Source organism: Aethalodelphis obliquidens, unplaced genomic scaffold (assembly GCF_003676395.1).
Source record: "Aethalodelphis obliquidens isolate GAN/ISIS:26980383/991018 unplaced genomic scaffold, ASM367639v1 scaffold92, whole genome shotgun sequence".
NCBI lineage: Eukaryota > Metazoa > Chordata > Mammalia > Artiodactyla > Delphinidae > Aethalodelphis > Aethalodelphis obliquidens.
Genome location: NW_020838036.1, coordinates 3,072,155 through 3,097,992, shown reverse-complemented (window position 1 = coordinate 3,097,992; position 25,838 = coordinate 3,072,155). Strand labels below are relative to the sequence as shown.

Sequence of the window (25,838 nt, the reverse complement as noted above, 5' to 3'; positions counted from 1 at the left end):
CAAATTTGCAAACCAAATCATCACAATAAAGAAACCTAACTAGTGTTAAATATTTGTTTAAAGTTCCTTTTGTCTTTAGAATGAAATCATAGTGTCACAGTTCTATATTCAGTAGTTAGTTGGGGAGTTCTGCTTCTGGTAGTGGCAGAGTAGCTCTTTATGGATAAACAGATATCTCTCACAGATACCAATTATTAATTCTGGCCAAAATACTGAACACAATGATGTGAGGAAACTGAACAGTGACACAAAGCAGACACAAATTGGAGTAGGGTCAACCCATGGAAGAAAGAAGTATTAATGGCTGAATTCCCAATTGTTAAGCCTTTTTTCCTTAGGAAAGGTGCCAGTTAGCTCCATCAGTGGAATTTAAGACTTGGATAGCTCTGTCCTTCTGGATATGCTGTTTGAGCTTGCAACCCCACTACTTCTGATAGCCTTCTTGCGACTAAGGTTGAACCAGCATAAAACTCAGCATTTGGTCCAAGGTGGTGGTGTAGGAAGACCCTGATCTCACCCCTCCCCACAGACACACCGAATTTACAGCTACGTAAAGAGTGATGCCTCTTGCAGAAGAACTGAGGTCTGATTAAACAGCTTCTCCACAACAAATGATACAAGGACCACATAGAGATTGGTAGGAGACACAGAGAGAGAGTATTGATGGGAGCCCCACTTCAGTGTGGTGTACTGCCGTGGCGAGGGATATCACTAAGGGGCCTGTGTACAGACCTGCCTCCCCTGGGGCACAGAGAAAAAACAGTGGTTTAAAGGAGATCTAGACTGTACATGAAGGAAATCCACTTACTAACCCTAGAGTGTCTGCTAAATGGGCAGGGAACTGCTGGAACTATCTCCAATGTTGAAGGTGCTAGAGAGCACCATTTTTTGTGGTCCTCCTTTACCTTGATAGCACAAGTGGGAACATAGTCCACGTTCTCTAGCTGGCCTTCCAAGGCCACCTCAGCATACCTCTGGCCCACACAAGCTATAGGCGTCCTACCAAGGCAGCCTGAGTATACAGTGCCCCAGGACCCCCTGGCTCATGACTTATTAGGCTCCAGCCGGCTTGCCAAAGCTGCCTGGCACACACAGACTACACAGCGGATGCTCTTAACTGAGGTTATGCCTTCAAGACCGGGAGAGGTACCTGTTTTGCCTGATGTATAGAAAGAAACACAAAGTCAAACAAAATGGGGACAGAGGAATATGTTCCAAATGAAAGAACAAGGTAAAACTGCAGAAAAAAATCTTAATGAAATGGAGATAAGTAATTTACCTGATAAAGAATTCAAAGAAATGGTCATACAGATGCTTACCAAACTAGGTAGAAGAATGGAGGAACACAGTGAGAACTTCAACAAAGAGAAAATATAAAAAAGAAACAGTCAGAACTGAAGAACACAATATTGGAAAATACAGTAGAGGACATTATAGTTGATACAGTAGAACACCTCAGTGATTTGGAAGACAGAATAGTGGAAACCACCCAATCAGAACAGAAAAAAAGAAGAATTTTAGAAAGTGAGAGTTTAAGGGATCTCTGGGGGGCTTCCCTGGTGGCGCAGTGGTTGAGAGTCTGCCTGCCGATGCAGGGGACGCGGGTTTGTGCCCCGGTCTGGGAGGATCCCACATGCCGTGGAGCGGCTGGGCCCGTGAGCCATGGCCACTGAGCCTGTGCGTCCAGAGCCTGTGTTCCGCAACGGGAGAGGCCACAACAGTGAGAGGCCCGCATACTGCAAAAAAAAAAAAAAAAAAAGGGGATCTCTGGGACATCAGGAGTACTAACATTCTCATAGTAGGGGTAGGGGTCTCAGATGGAGAAGAGAGAGAGAAAGGGACAAAAAATTTACTTAAAGAAATAATGTCTGAAAACTTCCCTAGTCTGGGAGAGGAAACAGACATCTAGGTACAAGAATCACAGAGTTCCAAACAAGGTGAACCCAAGGAGATCCACACCAAACATGTAAGTAAAATGGCAAAAGATAAAGTGAGAATTTTATGGGCAGCAGGAGAAAAACAACTAATCATATACAAGGAAAATCCCATAAAATTATTAGCTGATTTTTCAGCAGAAACTCTGCAAGCCAGAAGGGGGGGGGGTGGCATGATATATTTAAAGTACTGAAAGTAAAAAAACTTCCAACCAAGAATACTCTACCTGGCAAGGTTATCATTCAGAATTGAAGGAGAGATGGAGTTTCCCAGACAAGCAAAACCTAAAGGAGTTCAGCACCACTAAAATGGCCTTACAAGAAATGTTAAAACGTATTCTTAGGTGGAAAAGAAAAGGCAATAGTTAGAAATAAGAAAATATATGAAAGAAAAAAATCTCACTGGTAAAGGTAAATATATAGTAAATCAGCCACTTACAAAGCTAGTAGGAAGGTTAAAAGACAAAAAGTAGTAAAATCAACTATAACTACAATAAGTAGCTAAGGGATACACAAAGTATAAAGTTGTAAAATATCATGTCAGAAACAAAATGTTGGGGGGGGGTAGTAAAAATGTAGTACTTTCAGAATATATTTGAACTTAAGCAACTGTCAGCCTAAATTAAATCAGTGTGTGTGTGTGTATGTGTGTTCACGTATCAACCTGATGGTAGCTGCAAACCCAAAACCTGCAATAGATAAACAAAAAATAAAGGAGCCCAAACATAAAGAAAATCATCAAACTACAAGGGAAGAGACTTCCCTGGTGGTCCAGTGTTTAAGAATCTGCCTTCCAACGCAGGGGACGTGGGTTTGATCCCTGGTCAGGGAACTAAGATGCCACATGCCACGGGGCAGCTAAGTCTGTGTGCTGCAACTACTGAGCCTGTGTGCCGCAACTAGAGAGCCCACACGCCACAACTAGAGAGAAGCCCGTGCGCCGCAGCTAAGACCCAAGGCAGCCAAAAAATAAATTAATAAAATATTTAAAAAAAAACTACAAGGGAAGAAACCAAGAGAAGAAAGGAATAGAGAATAACTATAAAAACAAGCAGAAAATAATTAACAAAATGGCAATAGGTAAATCCTTATCAATAACCAGTTTAAATATAAATTGACTAAATGCTCCAATCAAAATAGAGATGGCTGAATGGATTAAAAAGCAAGACCCATTTATATGCTGCCTACAAGAGACTCACTTCAGATCTAAAGACAAACAGAGTTGATACTGAAGGGATTGAAAAAGGTATTCAATGCAAAAGGAAACGAAAAGAAAGCAGGGGTACTAAACAAAATGCTACAAAACCAATGCATCAACGAAGAAATCAAAGAGGAAATTTAAAAATACCTTGAGACACATGAAAATGGAAACACAACTTTCCAGAATCTATGGGATGCAGCAAAAGCAGTTCCAAGAGGGAAGATTATAGTGATACAGGCCAACTTCAAGAAAAAAGAAAAATCTCAAATTAAAAAAAATGTAGCTTTACATTTAAAGGGACTAGAAAAAGAAGACCAGAACAAGTCCTGACTTAGTAAAAGGAAAGAAATACTAAAGGTCAGATTGGAAATAATGCAACTGATAGCTCGTCTTCTTCCTCTTAACAGGGTCTTTTGCAGAGTGAAAGTTTTAAATTTTGAGGAAGTCTAATTTATAGATTTCCTTTTGAGGATCATGCTTTTCTTACATATAAAGGAGCTAGAAAAAGAAGAGCAAACAAAACCCAAAGTTAGTAGAAGGAAATAAACCATAAAGATCAGGGCAGAAATAAATGAAATAGAGACTAAAAAATAATAGAAAAGATCAATGAAACTACGAACTAGTTTTCTTTTTGAAAATGTAAACAAAATTGAAAAATCTTAAGTCAGACTCATCGTGGAAAAAAGAGAGTCCAAATAAATAAAATGAGAAAGGAAAGAGGAAAAGTAACAACTTATACCACATCAATGCAATGAATCCTAAGAGACTATTGTGCCAACAAATTGGACAACATCGAAGAAGTGGATAAATTCCTAGAAACTTACAATTTTCAAGACTGAATCATGGAGAAATACAAAATCTAAACAGACTGATTACTAATGAAATTCAATTAGTGATCAAAAAACTTCCAACAAACAAAAGTTGAAGAGCAGTTGGCTTCATAGGTGAATTCTATCAAACATTTAAAGAAAAATTAATAGTTATCAATATTGTAATAACTTAGTATGGTGACAGATGATAACTAGACTTGTAGGGGTGGTCATTTTATAACGTATAAAATATTGAATCACTATGTTGTGCACCTAAAACTAATATATTAAGTTAATTATTTTTCAATTAAAAGAGTTGAATGGAAACCTGCATTCTTGATGAGGCATAAAGGAATTTAGGGAGACCACAGTAGGTTTAGTAAAATGAGAGGGGAGATCCCACCTAGAAGAGAGCTACAGTTTGGGAGCTCTGGAACCTGCAAAAACTCTTGCCATATCTGGTTGATTCACAAGTGCAGCCCAGATTCTAGGTAGCCCAGTTAGGGCTAAAAGAACAGAATAAAGCTTTCAGCTGCTTACACTAGAGGGTATATATTTTGGGGTTTGATTTCAGGTAAGTTGACTATCCGCTATTAACAAAAATAACAACTGTAACAGCATGCAGTGTTTTCACTGTATCTTTAAAAATGTCCAGTACCCAATCTGAAATAAAAAGAGGAAATTGTGACTCATGTTCAAAAGGAAAGGCAAGCAGTAGAGACAATCCACATATGTCTCATATGTTGAAATTAGCAAGCAAGAATATTAAAGCAGCTATTGCAACTATGCTTTAGTATAATAAAGCAAATACATTTATGTTGAATGGACAGGTAAGAAATCTCAGTACAAACATAGAAAATGTAAAAAAGAACCAATTTGAAATTCTAGAACTGAAAAATAAATTTCTGAATAACAAATCATTGTTTGTACTTAACAGGAGATTAGAGATAGCTGTAGTAGTGTCAGTAAATTTGATGATAGTCTAATAGAAATTATCCAAAATGAGAATAGAAAACATTGAAAAATAAAAAGTGTGCAGAACACTTGCTCTTCAGATCCTTTCCCCAATAAATCTGTGTAGTTATCCACCAAATACATGTAAAGAATAGGAATGTTTAATGATAGAGAAAAAAATGTTGATAGAAACTCTCAGTTGGCCCAGTGTTTTGTAGTTAGCCGTATACTAATCTTGCATATACTTTGATACATTTTTACCTTCTTACTTCATTTTTGTGGTGCTATTTTAAATTCCCTGGTTTTTAAATTTCAGATTCCAATTGTTCATTGCAGGAATTCACTTATGTTTTTTATGTCGACCTTGTATCCTGTGAACTTGCTCTAGGTAGCTTCTTTTTCATCTTTTAGATTTATTGGAATTTTCTACCTAATCTGGTTGTCTGCAAATAGGGTCACGTTTATTTCTTCCGTTCCATCTCTTTGCCTTTTAATTCCTTTTCTTGCCTCATTATGCTGGGTAGGACTTTCTGTATTTTCCATTATTATGTTGAAGAAGAATGATGATAGCAGACATCTTGGTGTTTCTGATGTTAGTAGGAAAGTGTTCAGCTCTTTCACCATTAAGTATGATGGTTACTGTATAAGATTTTTGTAAATATTCTGTCAAGTTGAGGAAGTTCCCCTCCCCTAGTTTTCTGAGTTTTTTCCCTAAAGTGGTATTTTTATTGAGATGGATGTAGATTCATATGCAGTTGTAACACACACACAGCTCTTACACACTTTTCCCAGTTTCTCACAATAGCAACATTCTACAGAAGTATAACATATTGTCAGTTAACCACGTTATTGATATCTACCAATCTGATTTAGATTTCCTCAGTTTTACGTGTACTTTTGTGTTTTTGTTAAGTTCTATACAGTTTGATTACCTTGAGTTGATTCATGTATCCACCACCACAGTCAACATGCAGATTCCTTATCTTGCCCTTTTATAATCATGCTCAGCTCCCTACCCCTACTCCTACCTGTGCCTAACACCTGGAAATCACTAATTTGTCCTCCATTTCTAAATTGTTTTTCATTTTAAACATGTTCTATAAATGGAATCCTATAGTATATGACATTTGGGGATTGGGTTTTTTCACTTAGCATAATTCCCTTGGGATTCAGCCAGGTTGTTGCATGTGTCAATAGTTCTCTCCTTTTTATTGCAATGTGTAGTTTTCTATGGTATGGATGTACCACAGTTTAACCATTTACCCATTAAGGGACATCTGGGATGATCCCAGATTTGGGCTGTTACAAATAAAGCTGCTGGTAAACATTAGTGTACAGGTTTTTGTGTCAACATAAGTTTTCATTTCTCTGGGATAAATACCCAGGAGTGCAGTTGGTGTGTCATAGGATGGTTGCATGTTGTTTTTTTTTTTAAGGACACTCCTAAATTGTTTTCCAGAGTGGCTATACCATTTTATATTCTCACAGCAATGTATGAAGGATCAATTTCTCTGCATCCTCTCCAGCATTTGGTTTTACCACTATTTTAAAAAAAATTTAGACATTCTGATAGATACCTAATGATATCTCAGTGTGGTTTTAATTTGCATTTCCCTAATGACTACTAAAACTTTTAACACCATTATTGAGATATAATTTACTTACAATACAATTCACCAGTTTAAAGTGTACAATTCAGTAGTTTTTAATATGTTCACAAATACATGCAGCCGTCACCACAGTAAATTTTATAATGTTATTATCACTTGAAAATGAAACTCTGTACTCTTTAGATATCACCCCCTACCCCCAGCCTTAAGCAACCACTAATCTACTTCCTTGTCTTTATAGATTTCCCTATTTCAGACTTTCTTATGAATGGCATTCTATTACATGTGGTTCTTTGTGACTGGCTTCTTTCACTTAGTATAATGTGTTCAAGGTGTATTTATGTTGTAGTGCATATTAGTACTTCATTTCTTTTTATGACCAAATAACATTCCTTTATATGGATATACCACATTTGTTTGTTGATGGACAATAACATCTTCTTTCTACCTTTTGGCTATTATGAATAATGCTACTATAACATTTGTGAACAAGTTTGTGTGTGGCCATATATTTTCATTTCTCTTAGGAGTGGAATTGCTGAGTTATATGGTAACTCTGTTAAATCCTTTGAGGAAATATCAAACTGTTTCCCAAAGTGGCTACACCATTGCACATTCCCCCCAGCAGTGTATGAGGATTCTGATTTCTCTGCATCCTTGCCAACAGTAGTTGTTATCTGACTTTTTAATTTTAGCCATCGTAGTACATGTGAAGTCATGTCTTATTATGGTTTTGGTTTTCATTTTGCCTAATGGTTAATGATGTTGAGCATCTCTTCATGTGCTTATTGGTAGTTTGTATATATTCCTTAGAGAATTATCTATTTAGATCCTTTGCTCATTTTTAATTGGGTGTTTGTCTTTTTATCATTGATTTATAAGAATTCTTTATATATTCTAGACTTTTATTATGATAAAACTACACAATATAAAATTCACTATTTTAACCAATTTTCAGTATACAGTTCTATGGCATTAAGTACATTCACACTGTTGTGTAACCATCACTACCATCCATCTCCAGAACTTTTTCATCTTCTCTACCTGAGACTCTGTACCCATTAAAATCACTAACTTCCCAATCCCCTTTACCCCCAGTCCCTGGCAACCACTATTCTACGTTCTTTCTCTATGAATATGACTACTTTAGGAACCTCATATAAGTGGGGTCATACGGTATTTGTCCTTTTGTGTCTGGCTTATTTTACTTGGCATAATGTCTTCAAGGTTAATCAGTGTTGTAGCATGTATCAAAATTTTCTTCCCTTTTAAGGCTGAATAGCATTCTGTTGTGTATATGTATGTATTTCTTTAATTTTCTTGATGATGTCCTTCGAAGCACAAATGTTTTTTAGTTTTGATAAAGTCCAGCGTATCTATTTTTATTCTTGTTGCTCATACTTATGGTGTCATGTCTAAGGATCTATTTCTAAATCTGGGGTCACAAAGATTTACCCCAATATTTTCTTGAAAGAGTTTTATAGTTTAGGCTCTTATGTTTAGGTTTTTAATGATGCATTTAGAGTTAATTTTTGTATGTGTTGTAAGGCAGGTCTCCAACTTAACTTTTTGCGTGTGGATACACAGTTGTGCCATACTGTTTGTTGAAAAGATTATTCTCCCTTCTGAATGGTCTTGGCATGCTGTTGGAAATCAGTTGACCACAGATATATGGGTTTATTTCTGAACTTTCATTTCTTTTTGACTGATTTTTATATCTGTTCTTTTGCCTGTAGTACACTGTACTGATTATAGTTGTTTTACACTAAGTTTTAGAATCTTGAAGTGCGAGTCTTCCTATTTTGTTTTTCCTTTTGAAGGTTGTTTTGACTATTCTGGGTCCATTTTAATTCTACATGAATTTTAGAATGAGCTTGTCAATTTCTACAAAGAAGTCGAGTGAGATTCTGACAGGGATTGCCTTTTTTTAAAAATTGTAGATCAATTTGTGGAGTATTGCCATCTTAATGTTGTCTTCTATTTCATGACCATGCAGTGTTTTACCACTGATTTAAGTCTTTAATTTCTTTCAGTGATGTTTTGTAGTTTTCAGAGTATAAGTTTTTAACTTCTCTTGTTAAATTTATTCCTAAGCATTTTATTCTTTTTGATGGTATTATAAATGGATTGTTTTATTTTCAGATCATTCTTTGCAAGTGTACAGAAATACAGTTGACTTCTGTATATTGTTCTCACATCCTTCAACCTTTCTGAACTCATTTACTAGTTGTAATATTTTAATGGATTTCTTGAGACTTTCTCTATTCAAGATAATGTCTCCAAAGACAGTTTTACTTCTTCCTTTTCAGTCTGGCTGCCTTTTATTTCTTTTCTCTTGCTTACTTGCTCTGGCTAGAATCTCCATTACAATGTTAAATGGAAGTGGCAGGAGAGGATTTCCTTCTCGTATTCTGATCTTAGAGCAAAAGCATTCAGTCTTTTACCATTAAGTATGATGTTACCTGTGGGTATTTTGTAGCTTGCTGTGGAAGTTTCCTTTATTAAGAGTTTAAAAAAATAAATTATATTCTTTAGAGCAGTTTTAGGTACACAGAAAAATTGAGTGGAACGTACAGAAATTTCCTATTATGTGTCCACACACATGCACAGCCTCCCCCACAACCACAGTTGTACATCTGTTACAGTTGATGAACCTACAGTGAGTGACAAGTCATTATCATCTAAAACCCATAGCTTGCATTAGATTTCACTCTTGATGTTGTACATTCTAGGGATTTTGACAAATGTGTAATGACATCTATCTATCATTATAGTATCATACAGGTTAGTTTCACTGTGAAACTGTACACCTCAGATTGGGACTTGAACTCAGTCCCACCTCAGATGGGACTGAAACCCAGTTGTGCCTCAGATGGGACTTGAACGTGCAACCTCTGGCTTAGGAGGGGACTCAAACCCTCCCAAGCTGAAACCGCACACCTGGTCTCAGGACTCAGTGAAGCTCAGATTTTTATGTCTCAGCACAGAAGGAATTCAGCGAGAGGCAAAGTGACAGGCAAGAAGTAGATTTATTAATGTAAGATGCATGTGAAGTATACAAGCAGGCAGGCAAGAGGGCTGTGCCCTGAGAACTAAGTTGGCTACATTTTTACAATCAAAGGAAAAGTGGGAAAGGAGAGAAGACCACCTTCTTCCTCTTCCTTTGTAAAGATGTTGCAGGAAAATGGGGTGCAAGAGGATGGTCATGTTCCAGGTCTCGGGTGAGTTCCTGGGATGTGCTGCCAAGTGAAGGTCCCTGGCTTCGTGCAGGAAAGAATTCAAGAGCGAGCCATAGTGAAGTGAAAGTAGGTTTATTGAGCGAGATACACGTTCCGTAGGCAGAATGCGGTTCATCTCAGAAGGTGAGAGAGCAGCCCTGGGAGCTACACAATCCATAAGGTGTGGGCCACCTCAGAAGTAGAGAGGCCCTGGGGTGTGGGGGGTGTTTATTTTTTATGGGTTTGGTAATTTCATAGGCTAATGAGTAAGAGGTTTATTCCAACTATTTTGGGGAAGGGGCGGGGATTTCCAGGAATTGAGTCACTGCCTACTTTTTGGCCTTTTATGATTAGCCTAGGAACTGTCATGGTGCCTTGTGGGTGTGTCATTTAGCATGCTAATGTATTACAGTGAGTGTATAACAAGGCTCAAGGTCTACTGGAAGTCGAATCTTCCACCATCTTGGGCCTACTTGGTTCTAACCAGTTTTTGTCATATCCTCAATGGCTCTCATTCTTTTAATGGTTGTGCCCTGCCACCCTCCCTCCTGTCTCAAGTGCACTAAAAATCCTCTGTTCCATCTATCCATCCTTCCCCCTGTCCCCGCCCCCAAATCCATGGCAACCATTGATCTTTTTCTGTCTCCGTAGTTTTGTCTTTTCCAGAACGTCATATAGTTGGAATCGTACAGTATGTAATCTTTTCAGATTGGCTTTTTTCACATAGTAATATACAATACATTTAAACTTCCTTCATGTCTTCTCATGGCTTGGTAGCTCATTTCTTTTTAGAGCTGAATATTATTCCATTGATTGGATGTAACACAGTTTATCCAATTCACCTTTTGAAGGATATCTTGGTTGCTTCCAAATTTTGACAATTATGGGAAAAAAGCTACTTACGAAGGTGTTTTCTTTTTTTTTTAAGGTTTTCAAAATAACATTTATTTCTTAAAAGTTAACATGTGCGTAATAGGAAACCAAAGAACACAAGAAGCAAAAAACAAAGTCATCCTCCATCACAAGCAGTTTACCATTTGATGTGTCCTTCTAGGTCTCGTTTGTGTATTTAAACACAACTAAGCATCCATTTTTATGTAATTAAGATCATACAGTTATGTATCATGCTTTTTCACACATCATGAATATTTACCATTTCAAAGTCCCAAAGTTATGAGTATTTTGATAACCAAAAATACACTATACCAACTCAATCTGGAAGGAAAAAAAATGTAATCCTTTTTTGGTGACAAAAACTTCAGAGAAGACAAAAATGGCAACAGGCCTCTAGATAAAGATATTGGCAGAGTTATGATTAAAATACTACATTCCCTTAACGTTCAATTAAAAATGAGACATAAAGCAACAGCGTACCCAAAGTATAATGCTTTTAAGAGGATTCATTATCTGATCTAAACTATTAAAGTATTAGCAAGGAGGTATGTTTCCACTGAATTACTTAACAATGTATTCCTATAGTACAGCTAAGAGATGCACACACATCAATGGTTATCATCAAAATATAAAAAGGAACACATCCACGTACTTCCCTCCCTTTTATACTGCCTTCTGCCCCTCTGCTGCCAACCTAATGAACAAGTCCTGGTGTACATTTCTCAGATGGTTTAACAATTCCATGTCCAAGATGCTACTTTTTTTACCAATTATAACAAAGATACTTACAAATTGGTTAATTCACTAGCTCTACTTTTTATCATACATTGTCACCTCAGGACTCCTAAAAAGCCTAGATGTTGCAAAATAATGAATGAACCTTGTCCATAGTAAGCATTGGTACTTTACAAAAATGCACATTTAGACCTATGGTTATAACCTAAAACTGTCTTCTAGATATGGAGATATTAGCTAAGAGCCCTTCCCTTCACCCTTCCTCTCACCCCTCCTCCAGCATATCAGCAACTAAGTACAGGACTATATCTAGCTCCAAGAGGTGGATTAACATAGACGCTCCCAGAAGACACAGCCCTTCCTAAAAGCCAACAAAAGGGCATTTATTAAGGGGTTATTTTACTACCTCTACTTTTAATATACTTTGGGCATTAGGACTTGCTTATTCTTTGATACACAGCAATATTAACTAAAACACACAAATAGAACACTGGTTAGACAATCTGAACTTGTCTAAAGACTCATGGGCACAGATCCCTTCTCTGTACTTCCTTCCTGTCTGCTCCCGCCTCCCCACCACCCAGTGAATAGTCAGCTTACTCTACAAGACTCAAGTTTAACAATTTCCACTCCCCAATACAACCATTCCTATGAATTAACAGGAAAAAAAAACTTAAAAGGTGTTACTTTTAACTCTCTATTTTCAACATATGTTGTGTACTTTTACACATCTAGAAAGATTAGATGTTTCAAATACAGATTTAACTTTGTCCACTATGTATACACGTAGTAGCACTGAAGAAACTGCACACAAAGGCTATAGTCACAAAATGTCTCCTAAACAGGAACACTCTGGCCTAGAAACTTCCCCTTCTCATCTCTATCAACCCAGTGGACAAGAATAATAAGCAACTGTAATGCTTAGAGGGGATTTTAACAATTTTACTTCCTCCAGTTGTTTTCAGAAGTCTTTCCTATGAATTTTAACACGAAGTGTACACAATGTATTTATCGGCTATTTTTGTCATACACTGGCAACCTCTTTAACATCTAGGAGGACTAGATGTTGTAAATTTGGACCCTCTGTCCTTTATGTACACTATGTACACAGCCAAGTAAAACAAAATGCAGAGACACACCAGACAATGGTTAGTCTTGGTATAAAGCCCTTTACACTTTCTTCTTTCTCCCTGAACCAGCACAAATAAAATAATGTGTACTGCTCAGAGATGTGGTTTGATCATTTTGATCACTCCATTTCTAAAAGACAGTATTTCATATGAATTTTAACAAAAGGATATATCTACAAAATATGTTACTTCACTACCTCTACTTTTAACATACTTTGTGCACTTCTAAACATCTAGAAAGACTAGATGTTTCAAATAAGGACTAAAGTTTGTCCACTATATACACAGTAGTGTTGAATAAACTACACACATGTAACAATGGTTAGGTCTGAAAGTGTCTTCTACATAGAAACATTCTAATCTAGAACACTTCATTTCTCCCAGTACCTCCTTTCTGCCATCCATCCAACATTGGGCAAGTACAGGCACAGGTGTCACTTAGATGTGATTTACAATTTCACTTCCAAAGGCCCTTTTCAATGAATTCAATGAAGACGGCCTTTCAATGAATTTTAACACAAAGTGTACAAAATGTGTTAGTTTACTAACTCTACTTTTGTCATACATTGGCAACCTCTTTAATATCTAGAGACTAGATATTATAAAATTGGGACCCATTGGTCCAGTATATACAAAATATATACAGTAAAGTTAAACAAAATGCATGTAACATATAGAGCAATGGATAAGTTGAAATGTTCTAGTACCTGCTAGCAAAACATCTTTTGCAGTCTTCCCTCCCACCTCCCTAAACCCAATGAACAAGCACAGAGTATACTGTTCAGAGAGGAGGTTTAACAATTCCATTTCCAAAGACAGTGTTTCCCATCAGTTTTTAAAAGCTATTTACAGGAAGCATTATTCTACTAAAACTACTTTTAAATACATCAAGCACTTCTAAACATCTAGAAAGAATAGATATTTCATATAAGAACTTACTTGTCCACTATGTACACAGCACTGTTAAATAAAATTGCACACATGTAACAATGGTTATAATCTGAGGTATCTTCTAAATATGACCATTTGGCCTGAACCATTTCCTCCCTCACTTCCTTCTCTCCACCGCCAATCCAGTGGACAAGTACATGCATATGTAATGCTTAGAGGTGGCTGAACAAATTCATATCCAAAAGTCATTTACAGAAGACAAGCTTTCCTATGAATTTCAATAAAGTATACAAAATGTGCTAATACACTGGCAACCCCTTTAACATCTAGAGACTAGATGTTGCAAAACTGGAACTCAATTTGTCCATTATATACACTATATACACAGCAAAACAAAATGAACATACAAAAAATGGTTTTGTCTGAAAATGTCCTGGTATGAACACACTAGCATATTACCTTTTGCAATTCTTTCCCTCCCTCCTCCAAACCACTGAACAAGTATAGACAATAGTATACTGCTCAGACAGGTGGTTTAACTTCCCAAAGACAGTACTTCCTGTGAATTTTAGCAAAAAGATATTTACAAAGTGATATTTTACTACCTCTACATTTAACATACGTTGGGCACTTGTAAACATCTAGATGGACTAGATGTTTCAAATAAGGACTTAATTTGTCCACTATATACAGAGCAGTACTGAATGAACTGCACACATGTAACAGTTATAATCTGAAACTGTCTTCAAAATACCAGCATTCTAGCCATTCTAAGACCAACCCCCTTCTCTCTCTCCCCCCCACCAACCCAGAGGGCTATCATGCTCAAATTTTCAGAAGACAATCCTTCCTAGAAATTTTAACACAAAATGTACAAAATGTATTATTTACTATTTTTGTCATACACTGCCAACCTCTTTAACATCTAGAAAGACTAGATGTTGTAAATTAGGACTCATTTGTCCATTATATACACTATATACACAGCAAAGTGAAACAAAATGCAGGAACATAAAAAAGACAATGGTTAATCTTGCCTCACTATAAACACACTGGCACAGAGCTCTTTGCACTTCCTTCTCCTCCCCGCGACCTTGAACCAGTGCACAAACAAACACAGTGCATACTGCGTACTGTTCAAAAAGGTGGTTTGGCCACCCCTCCCCCCACAAAACAACATTTCATACGAATTTTAACAAAAAGATATTTACAAAATGTCTTTTTACTACCTCTACTTTGAACATATATCAGGCACTTTAGAAGATCTAGAAAGACTAGATATTTCAAAAAAGTACTTATGGTCAACTACACATACAGTAGTAAGGAGTAAAATGCACACACAAAACAATGGTTCTAATATGCAAATGTTTTCTGTGACCAGTCTGGCACAGAACCTTCTTTTCTTCCTCCTCAACGTCTTCCATTCCATGTCCTCTAACCCACTGAACAAACGTGGACCTCTGTGGCTCCTGATGTTGCCTCTAGAGGTGGTCAAACAACTCCATTTCGAAAAGTCATTTCCAGAAGACATTTCTTTTCTACGGTTTTTTTTTTAAAGAAACAAATGGGCATTTACAAGACATGTGACTTTAACTCTATAATACGTCGGCAACCTCTTCACATCTAGAAGGCCTATATGTAGAGAAAAGTTTTCTTTCCAAAGGTTGGGGGGAAAGTTGAGAGCAGCTTTTTCATATTATATACACAGGCCTTCTATAAACGGCCAGTAAATCTTCCCAAAGGGTGGCTGGCACTTCCTGTTGGCCGCGTGTGGTACGTTATAATACCATTTCTATCTTCCCACATCGAGGTCTTGGTAGAACGATGACCAACTGCCCGATGACCCGCTAACGTTCCACCCATCGTCGACCGGGGCTCCGCTCACCTTCCGGGCCTGTTAAGGCCTTTGTCTGTCATTGTCCGGACGATGTGAGGTCTCGTCCAACTGGGGCAGAGAGGTCACCTCAGGTCCCGGATATGCGTGGGCTCCAAGGCCGAAGGGTGGCTGAGCTGGCGTCCACATAGAGCCCCCTTCCCGGGCCCTCGAAGGTCTAATGGCCCTCCGCAGTGTTCCAGTGGCCGCTATTTTTCTCACCCTGCCACGCCCAACGCCCAAAGGCGCGACGTCCTCCGTGGCGTGACGGAGGCTTGCCTAACCCCTGCAGCGTGGGGTCAAGAGACCCGGCGGTGGGTGGGATCTGGGCTCCGAGGGGCCGCCGCCATTAGGTCGCGGAAGTGGCGGTGCGGGAGCAGTTTGTTGCTGCTTCCAGGCTCGGGCCCTGCCAGTGGGCGGCTGCGGCGAGGGCTCTGGGGCTCGGTAAGACACAGCCTGAGCTTGTCCCGGGGGCCCCCCAGTTCACCTGCCGACCAGAGGCCGGAGGGCCTGGAGGGCCCTGGAGGGCCCCGGGCTAGAAGGCCGCGATCCGCTTCTCACTGCGCTCTCTGCCGGAACTCGAAGGTGTTTATATAAGTAAAAATATTTAAAACCATCTGTGTGCAGTCCATCTGAGTGGACTTTATTTTCAACTTATTTGGGTAAATATCAAGGAGTGTGATTGCTGGATCATGTGGTAAGAGTTTGGTTAATTTTGTAAGACATTGCCAAAAGTTGCTGGACCATTTTTCATTTTTTTGAGCGGTGAATGAGAGTTCCTATTTCTTCACATCCTTACCAGCATTTTGTGTTTTCAGTGTTCTGCATTTTGTCCATTGTAATAGGTATATAGTGTTATCTTATTTTTTAAACTTCCAATTCCCGAATGACATATGATGTGGAGCATTTTTTCATATGCTCATTTTCCATTTGCATATATTTGGTAAAATGTCTTCAGATCTTTTGCCTGCTTTTAATCATGTTGTTTATATTATTATTGTTGAGTTTTGGGTTTTTTATATATTTTAGATAATAGTCCTTTATTAGATATGTCTTTTGCAAGTATTTTCTCGCAGTCTGTAGCAGAAAGACATGTCTTTCATTCTTTTGAAGTTTGCTAGTATTTTATTAAGGACTTTTACATCTGTATTCATAAGTGATGTTGGTCTTTTTGTGGTATCTTTTCTGGTTTGGTACGATACTGGTCTCATTGAATGAGTTGGGATGTGTTCCCTCCTTTTTTACTAGAAGAGTTTGTGAAAAATTGGTGTTAATGCTTTTTTTCTTTTTGAACGTTTGGTGTAATTTGGTGGTGAAACCATCTGGACCTTTGCTTTTCTTTGTGGGTAGTTTTTTGATTACCAATTCAGTCTTTTCAGTTATAGGTCTATTCACATTGTCTCTTTATTCTTGTGTCAACTTCAGTAGTTTGTGTGTGTTTAGGAATTTGTCCATTTCATTTAGGTTATCTAATTTTTTGGCATACAGTTGTTCATGATATTTCTTTATAATCCTTTTATTTCTTTAAGGTAAGTAGTGGCATCCTCTCTTTAATTTTTCATTCTAGTAATTTGAGTCTTGTCTCCTTTTTTTCTTGGTCCATCTAGCCTAAGTTTTTTTTTTCAGTTTTATTCATCTTTCCAAAGAACTTATTTTGGTTTTGTTGATTTTTCTCTATTGTTTTCTATTCCCTGTTTCATTAATTTCTATTCTAATCTTTATTATTTCCTTCCCTCTGCTTCCTTTAGGAAGTTGTTTTTCTTTTTTTAGTGTCTTATGGTAAAGGAAAATACAGTTAATGTGATTTTATTTTTAGTAGAAGATGGAACTTAAATTTTCTCCTAAGAGAAAAACCTTGAACAATTACAGTAGGAAATATTTTGATTACAAACTGCTCTTTTCAGAAATGCTGTTTCAGAAGGGATTAGCGTGTCAAAAGAGAGTGATTTTAATCAGAAAACTCTTTTTCTTTGGTTTTTTACATGAATTTCTTTTTAACATCTTTATTGGAGTATAATTGCTTTACAATGGTGTGTTAGTTTCTGCTTTATAACAAAGTGAATCAGTTATACGTATACATATGTTCCCATATCTCTTCCCTCTTGCGTCTCCCTCCCTCCCACCCTCCCTGTCCCACCCCTCTAGGTGTTCACAAACCACCGAGCTGATCTCCCTGTGCTATGTGGCTGCTTCCCACTAGCTATCTATTTTACGTTTGGTAGTGTATATATGTCCATGCCACTCAGAAAACTCTTTTTTAACCAAAGCAATATTATTTAAAAAAAAATTTATTGGAGTATAGTTGATAGAAAACTCTTATATTTTAATGTGAGTAAAGTACTACCAATACTGCCATACTACATAGTTTGAAAAATAGGTTCATGGAATCGTAGGTATTGGTGTTCTATTTGATAATGCACCAAAGAGATAAATAATGTTTTTACCTCTTCTCTTTTCAGATAAAGTCAGTGGTTCTGGAAATAACTCTGATATGATGGAAAACAGCAAGGAAGAGGTAAGAATAATTTGAAGCATTTAAAAGATATTTATTAATTAATGCTAATCAACTAGAGTATGTCATCAGGTTGCTTTTATTTAATACATGCATGTGTTTGAGTTTACTGTTATACCCAAGTATTATTACAGTACTTCATTTTGGGTCGTTGTCCACTTTTTGATGGTGTTCATTGTTTTTGTTATTGTTGTGGTTTGCTTCAGCTGTATTGCTAAAGTCAGACAGCTAAAGGCTTGCTAACAGATAGGTATTTGAGTGTTATTATATTGCAACAGTGGTGCCCAAGGTGGTTGTTATGGGCATGACCCCATGGTTCTGAGATCTCTCAAAACTGAGTATTTTAGAGTCTCTTAAGCAGTATTATTGGAACCCATCCTGAGGTCCTTCACCTGATACCCCAGCCTACACTACAGTTTTAGGATTCTTCCCACCTAGTGTAAAAAATTGAATCCAATAAAATATACTGATTATATTGGCAAAACCAAGGTAAATTTAGTATCTCAAAGGAAATCGTGGAAGGTATTCTGTGCCATATGTTAGGATAGAGAAAGTGACACATGTTTAGATCCTTAAAACTCTCTGCCCCTGTTGGGATCTGATTACCTCTACACCTTTGTTTTGTCTTTGTTGGCTTAGGCCGAGATCATGATATAGCAGTGTATCATCTTCTGTACCTCAAAATTCAACAGTAACAATTTAATGAAAAAAATTAATCTTAAATCAAGGAAACTTGAGAGTAAATTAGAATTAGTTTTTGAAGTTCCTTTTAGAAAAATACTTTAGGCATAAAAATTATATCTCATTCTATCACTATATTAGACATCTTGGTATAGGGAAACAGTTAATTGTAGGGATGTTTCTCTGAGAGTTTTACTCACCTTTGTATTTATTTCTCGCATTTAGGGAGCTAGCTCTTCAGAAAAATCCAAATCATCAGGATCATCACGATCAAAGAGGTTGGTTGATGTTGAAGGGAAAAAAGTTACTTTCTTTTTCAGGTTGTTTTATTTTCTTTTTCTTAGAATAATCTTTTTTTCTAAACTTAAAGCGCTCTGTTCTCAGTAAACTTATACAAACATATATATTTTTAAAAGGGCAGTATAGTATAATGAATCTCTTGTATCCATCACTTGACTTTTAATTTTAATTAAAAATTTCCCAGGAGGGGATTTATTATATATTAGTGGCCCTGGCAATATGTAGATAATTTGTCAGATAATATATGTGCTTTAAAAACAAGGAGAAAAGGGGAAATGAAATGTTGAATGCCTCATGAGGCAATCTGAGTTTTTTAGGGTTATATGAAATTGTCTAGGATGGAGACTGGTAGCCATCATAGTTATGAGGAAGTTATAAGAAGATCAAAGAGTGGTTCAAATCCTTGTCTGTGTTAAATTGTCAAAGTGAATTGTATGTAACAACTGAAACTACTTCAAAGCATAATGTAATGCATAATATAACTGTGGAGTGTAGTTTGTATTAGAAGTTTGCAATTTATTCTATTGGACTTTTACTTTTTTGAACCAGTGGAAATGTCTCTTAATAATCACAGCTTGCTTGTTATTAACTTATTCCCTAAAGTAGTGATTCTTAAATAGGAGTTCCCTTTAAAATCTTCCTCATAGCTTTTTCAGAATGCACATGCTCTGATCCTCCCAAGACCTACTAAATCATAATATTCAGTTATATGGTATAGAGATGTATGCTTCCCTAGGTGATTCTGATATGTATCCCTGGTTAAGAGCCACTGCTTAATCTAAACATGTTATTTATGTTACTTGGGTGTTTTTCCAATAGCAGAAATGTCCATAATTCTGTGGACTTAATTCTCTCATAGGAAACCTTCAATTGTAACAAAGTATGTAGAATCTGATGATGAAAAACCTTTGGATGAAACTGTAAATGAAGATGCTTCTAATGAAAATTCAGAAAATGATATTACTATGCAAAGCTTGCCAAAAGGTAAAGTGTATTAATTTTTCATATGAAGTTAAAGTTGAAATGCATTTTTAAATGTCATTACTATAAAATTGGAACTTGATTACTTTAAGCTGTGTGTGAAGGACCAAACCTAATATTTTGATAGTGATGGTCTGGAAATGTATTAGTATGGTAATGATAATGTGTGTTACTGAGGTTCAAAATTTAGAATATTCAGTCAGGTTTGTTAAGAAGAAGACTTATTTTCTCTTTCCATTGGGTTTTAGAAAAGGGATTTTATTTTCCAAATTATACTTGAATGTGGAAGTTGGTTTAAAAATTTAGTATATTAAGTTTTGGTTCAGTAAATTTTAATGTGTTTGCTTTATAGAAAAACATAATGAATACTCTGAAAACTTCTTAAGAAAACATTTAAAGTCTAGTTTAGTCTTACTGCATTCTTAAATTCCCTAAGACGCAAAGCTGAAGTTACCTATTAAATTTGACTTAGGTATATTTCTTGTAATTATCTTTTTAAAAATGCCTTGTTACATTTCCTCTCAACTGTTGCATTTCTAACATTAAAAGTGCATTGATTAGATTGGGGCCTGGGCAGGGGTGGGGAGGGGGGAAGCCAAATGAAAATCTTGGACTTTTCATAGCCCAAGCCTGAGAGCAGTGTGATTACATGATGAGAGAATGACAAGGGTCTTGGTAATTTCATAGTGTTTCAGAAATCAACAGTTTAGATTTTTCTCTTTATTGAATAATATGTTTAAAGGCTCTTAGCAGATTTTTCAAATTTATTCTCACAGATCATTTACAGCAGTGTTTACTACTTTATTCTCTTTCTCTACTTATGCTTATGTGACACATTTTTTGATTATGGAAATTTAAAAAAATGATGAGTTAGGAGAATAATACATTGCTTTACTAGGACAAATTGGGAGTTATAATAGATGAGAAATGAAATGAGGAAAAGAAATGAATGAGAGAAAGAAGAGAGAAGGAAAATTGATGGGCCTACCATTTACTTGGCTTTGAAAATCATCTGTGACAATTTTATGTAATGGTTTTGGTGGCCTACGGCAGAAACAACTAACATGGGAGTCTGAGTCCCATAGGCAGTGACTCACTTTGGATTATTACATTCTCAGTGGTTGTCACTGGGAGTCCTTATGATGGCCACTGGGTGAGCTAAGAACTAGGAATTCCAGTCTTTGTTTTAATGATATTGTGGAAGAGAGTTAGTATGGGATGTTACGAACCTGAACTAAGTGTAATTGTCTCCCACCAAACCAAAAATAGACCTGTTTCATAAGGTTAAATTTGATTGATTATAATTATTGTTATCATACTATATTGAGTATGTGTAAGTACCAGACTCTTAAAAAGTTAACTTATTTAATCCTCAAAACAATGCTGTAAGGTAGTTACTGTTTCTATTTGTAGAGATGAAAGAACAAATTCAGAGCTCAAGGAACTTTTTCAGCTTTAAATTGAGAAGCTAAGATTTGAACCCAGGTCTGCCTGAATCCAAAGCTAGTGAGTGCTCTTTCCACTCTGCTGCTTTGCTTCCATTTAGAGAAGAATCTTCAGAAAGAAATCTGGTTTTTTTTGGTTAACTATAAATCTTTAGCTTTTTTCAAATGCCAGGGCTTCTCTGAGAGTATATATGTGAAATGGTTGTTGTGAATAAAGATTTTTTCTGTGTGTGGAGATTATTTATATTTACCAGTTTGTAAAAACTCAATCCTCTGTGCCCTATTTCCCCCCTTTTTTCAGAGACTCAGAAGTTCATTTAAGTAGGTGCTATACCTTGCTAAAACTTGCTCGCTAAATAACATAGACCCATGTTTCAGGGAGACAGCCCCTGACAACTACCAGATTTTACAGTTGGCCCTCCGTATCCGTGGGTTCCGCATCTGCATATTCAGTCAACTGCAGATCAGAAATATTTGGGGAAAAAAATTCTGGAAAGTTCCAAAATGCAAAACTTGAGTTTGTTGTTGGCTGGCAACTATTAACATAGTGTTTACATTGTATTAGGTATTATAAGTAATCTAGAGATGATTTAAAGTATACAGGACGATGTACGTAGGTTATATATGCAAATACTATGCCATTTTATTTAAGGGACTTGAGCATCCACGGATTTTGGTATCCAAGGGGTCCTGGAACAAATCTCCCATGGATACTGAGGGATGACTGTACTTTCTTAATTGTTGTCAGTAATGCCCAATTACTAAGCCCAGCAATGTAGGTAAATGTGAGACCTGGACCCTTTTTACTATGCCCCTGCTTTATTTGCTCTTGAGAGATTAAAATGAAAACTTAAATTAGCAACCTCTCTCCTCAGTTCACATGTTTTATAGCTAAGAAAGTACATTCTTTCTAAAAGATTTCCATAGGGACCAACAATTGATCTCATTCTGCAATTTATTGTCATAGCACTTGAGCTTAAGTATCTTAAGGCAGTCTTTGTTTAAAACTCTTTAAGGACTTTGCAGGGTACTGAAACTTGGATGTATTATTTGGGAAATGCCACAGAATAGGTATAGCAGTAATAGCAGAATTAACTTCTCACATTGTCCCCCACTATCCTCCCCCAAAGCAATATAAAACAACCCCTTAGAAATCTTTTTCTGCATTTATGATTTGGCTTATGAGAAGAATAGGATGTCTTTTTAAAATTTTCTCTTCTGATCCTTTTGTTTTTTTAAACTGTGGAACTTAGCATGGATGTTCATATTCAGAACAGCTTTTGTGATAGGCAGTATAAAATTCAGAACTGGGCTAAGGCTTTATACTTTATTCACACATTTCTGTTATGAATCAGTACATAATACTGCCCCCCCCATTTTTATGAACTATATTCCAAAAAGTAATCTGTTGACACCTGGCCCTTTTACTATTTCCCTGTTTTATTTATTCTTGAGAGGTCCTTATACAAATACTGAAAACTTGAAAGAAACAAAACTATGTACCAGCAATGTTGGCTTTATCTGAACTGAAGTCTTGTACTTCACTTGCACATTTAATATGTGTAATGGTTTTTTAAATGAAATCATTCTAGGTACAGTGATTGTACAACCAGAGCCAGTGCTGAATGAAGACAAAGATGATTTTAAAGGGCCTGAATTTAGAAGCAGAAGTAAAATGAAAACTGAAAATCTCAAAAAACGCGGAGGTAAATACAAGTGAAAATGAAAACATGAGTTTAAAGTGCTGTTTATGACCATATTGGAAAATCTGATGTGCTTACTAAAAATACCTCCACTTTTCTGCCCATTGTTTTTTAAAAGCACTACTTAAAAATAACTTCTGTTTCTTTCTGAGCTCTGAAGCAGAAAAGGTTAAACACCATTTATCAAAATGCCTTTGCCTTCAGTGGCTATTAAGTTATCTCAAGAAGCTTACTATTTCCTTCTTACACATGTTAGTTCTGTAATGCTTATATGCCAGAATACCATGTGTTCCCTCTCACCCCGAAAGAATTTTAGATTTGGATAAAATCTTGCCTGTGGCCTTCAGGTAACTTTATACATATCTAAAACATTGTTTCACAGAGTGATGGACATCTGCATTAGTGTCACCTGGGGTGCTTATTAAAAATGCAAGTCCCTTGACTCCACTCATAACAATTTAGAATTTCTGAGGATGATGTCAAGACTCTGCCCCAGTTTGTTCTTATGTGCGTTCAAGTCAGAGATCTATTGATCTAAGGATATCAGTGCAGAGATGAGTAGGAAGGAGATGGGAACTAGAGCTAGTAACCTTCCCTCCATCTGTCTGAGCCGCCTTTCCCTTTGTATGTCTACCCTCACTTATACACACAACCATTGGCTAATCATCTGTAGAAAGTTAGCATAAGGAGGATTCATTTAAAAATTTACGACAGTGGAGTATGTGTCCCACTTGTTTGTGTGTGTTTAAAATAGTACCTGTATGTATTTTTTGGGCAGATTAAGAGAGTCAGAATCCATTACTGTAGGAAGAATGAATCTCTAAAAGATAGAACATGACACTAAGTTTCTAAATAGAAGTGTAATGGAAGCGTGTCTGTTAAATATTTATCATGTACATTGTGAAATTATAGCATAGTTCTTGGTGAAATTTTGTGAAGATTTTAATTTCAGTGCTATGTGATATCTTGATGGTACTAGTAAAATATATCTGTGTTTATAGTATATATACACATATATGTGTATATACACATATATGTATATATATGTGTGTGTATGTGTGTGTGTATATATATATATATATAGGTTTTCAGATTCAATAATTCATTAGATTGTTAGAGAAAATCAAGGAAATGTTGTTTAGTCTTTTGTCCACAAGGGGGTGTTCTACCCCTCTCAAGCATAAGGAAGATTCATTGAGAATCTAATTCATAGTAAGGAAACTGCCATTGCAACAACAGAGCTCACCAAAGCTAAGTAGTATTTAAAATAAGAGAATCTGCAAGTAGAAGGTGATGATAAGGACCAGTAGTAAGAGTTTCTTCTTTTTATTTCTGATTATGGGTCCTCTAGGGAAGACAGATAACTAAGTGTATTGTGTCAAAATTAATATCTAATTGGTGGCTTTTGGGGAGGGACTCTGGAGCAGTCAGTGTCTCAAATGTGGATAACAGCTAAAAGGAGAATAAAAAAGAACCACAGTCATTGGGGAGGGTGTTTTTAGTGACACTTTACTATGCTGCTGGTATTTGGTCTGAGCTGATATGTCTCTGGAACATTTTATTGAGTGTTCTGTGTAAGAATGTTTATATTGTGCTTAAGGGAAAATGTATGTTTATAGCCATATAATAGCACTTAAAATCTTTCATGTTAATTTTTGTCTTAATGATTTTCTACATCTTTAAGCTGTCGGAAATCACACAGGAAATTTAACTATGTTTACTCATGTACACATGTACGAATAAACTAGTGATCTGAGGTACTGAATTGCTAGTTAATATTCAAACTTCCTAGGAAAGTTAGTTCTAAAATTGAATTCTAATATAGGAAACTGTCAAGAAGGTAAACTTTATACATAAAATAATCTTATAATGATTTGAAACAAAATTAATCAAAAAGATATTGATCATTTCAGGAGCCATTGTTTTTTAAATACCATAGCCTATTTTGATATCCTTTCCCTAGTTTAATTGTTAGAAAACATATTTTACACCTAATTTTTCTATATGGCAGAATAATTTTGTTCTTTCTTTAAAACTGATAAAATGTATTGAGCTCAGAATTGAAAATGCCTCTTTTCCATTTATATACTATATATATTATAATCATGAAGATATTTCATAGCTAAAAATAAAAATTTAAAACATGCATGCATAGAAACAAGTATGTATACTAAAGGACCACTTGAGCATTTTACAGTATTTGTTTCAGATCTCACTTAAATAAGATCTCACTTAAACTAATTGGTTTAGTCCTACTCTCATCTATATATCCTTCCTTTCACACCTCAGGTTGTGATTATTTGAGGTTTGTATGCATGTGTGGTGTTTCCATGCATGTTTTTATATTTTTCTTTACATATTTTTATTCTTACAGCATTTATTTTTCATTTAAAAGTATACAAAGTAGTATCTTGTATATATCCTTTTGTAGCATTTCTCATCCAATATTGATTTTGACATCTATTCATATCAGTAAATGTACAATCTAGTTTTTTTACTTTTTGCTCTTCTGTAGAATTTAGTTGTATGAGTAAACCACTATCCATTTTCCAAATGTGAAATTATTTCTAATTTTCATTTTCAGATTTTTCAAATTTGCTAATTAACACTGCAATGAATATCCTTTATATGAGTCATTGTGCACAGATGGGAGAAAGTCTCCAATGGATCACCTAGTTTTTTTAAATTCTTGAGTGATATATGTGCAAAAGCACATAGAAGATACTTAATATTATCTAACAGTGGATGAGCATTCAAACTCTAGCTTTTTGTTACCTTGTTTATATGAATGCAATCATTATTTGACATGAAAAAGCACACTGTATATTTATTTATGTTAAAAGAAATACAGAATATATGAATACTCAAGATCAAAACTAATGGAGGAGAATATGATTTAAAGGAAAATATTAGCAGCTTATATAGTAGGTCTTCAAATTCTCTGGAAAAGTATCATGGTGCCCTTAT

The 25,838-nt window shown here is 36.1% G+C and overlaps 1 protein-coding gene across 11 annotated transcripts in view; it reads left to right on the top strand.

Moving 5' to 3' along the window:
* ATRX (ATRX chromatin remodeler) overlaps window positions 1–25,838 on the top strand; it is a 195,421-nt gene that overhangs the window by 57,253 nt on the left and 112,330 nt on the right. For 9 of the 11 annotated variants that reach the window (XM_027095636.1, XM_027095638.1, XM_027095637.1 and 6 more), the window contains 4 exons: window positions 17,709–17,764; window positions 18,668–18,720; window positions 19,602–19,726; window positions 22,761–22,874. In XM_027095636.1, coding sequence (XP_026951437.1) covers window positions 17,709–17,764; window positions 18,668–18,720; window positions 19,602–19,726; window positions 22,761–22,874 — 348 coding nt within the window. The remainder of the gene's footprint in view (window positions 1–17,708; window positions 17,765–18,667; window positions 18,721–19,601; window positions 19,727–22,760; window positions 22,875–25,838) is intronic. The other 2 variants (XM_027095640.1, XM_027095639.1) reach the window with 1 other exon arrangement.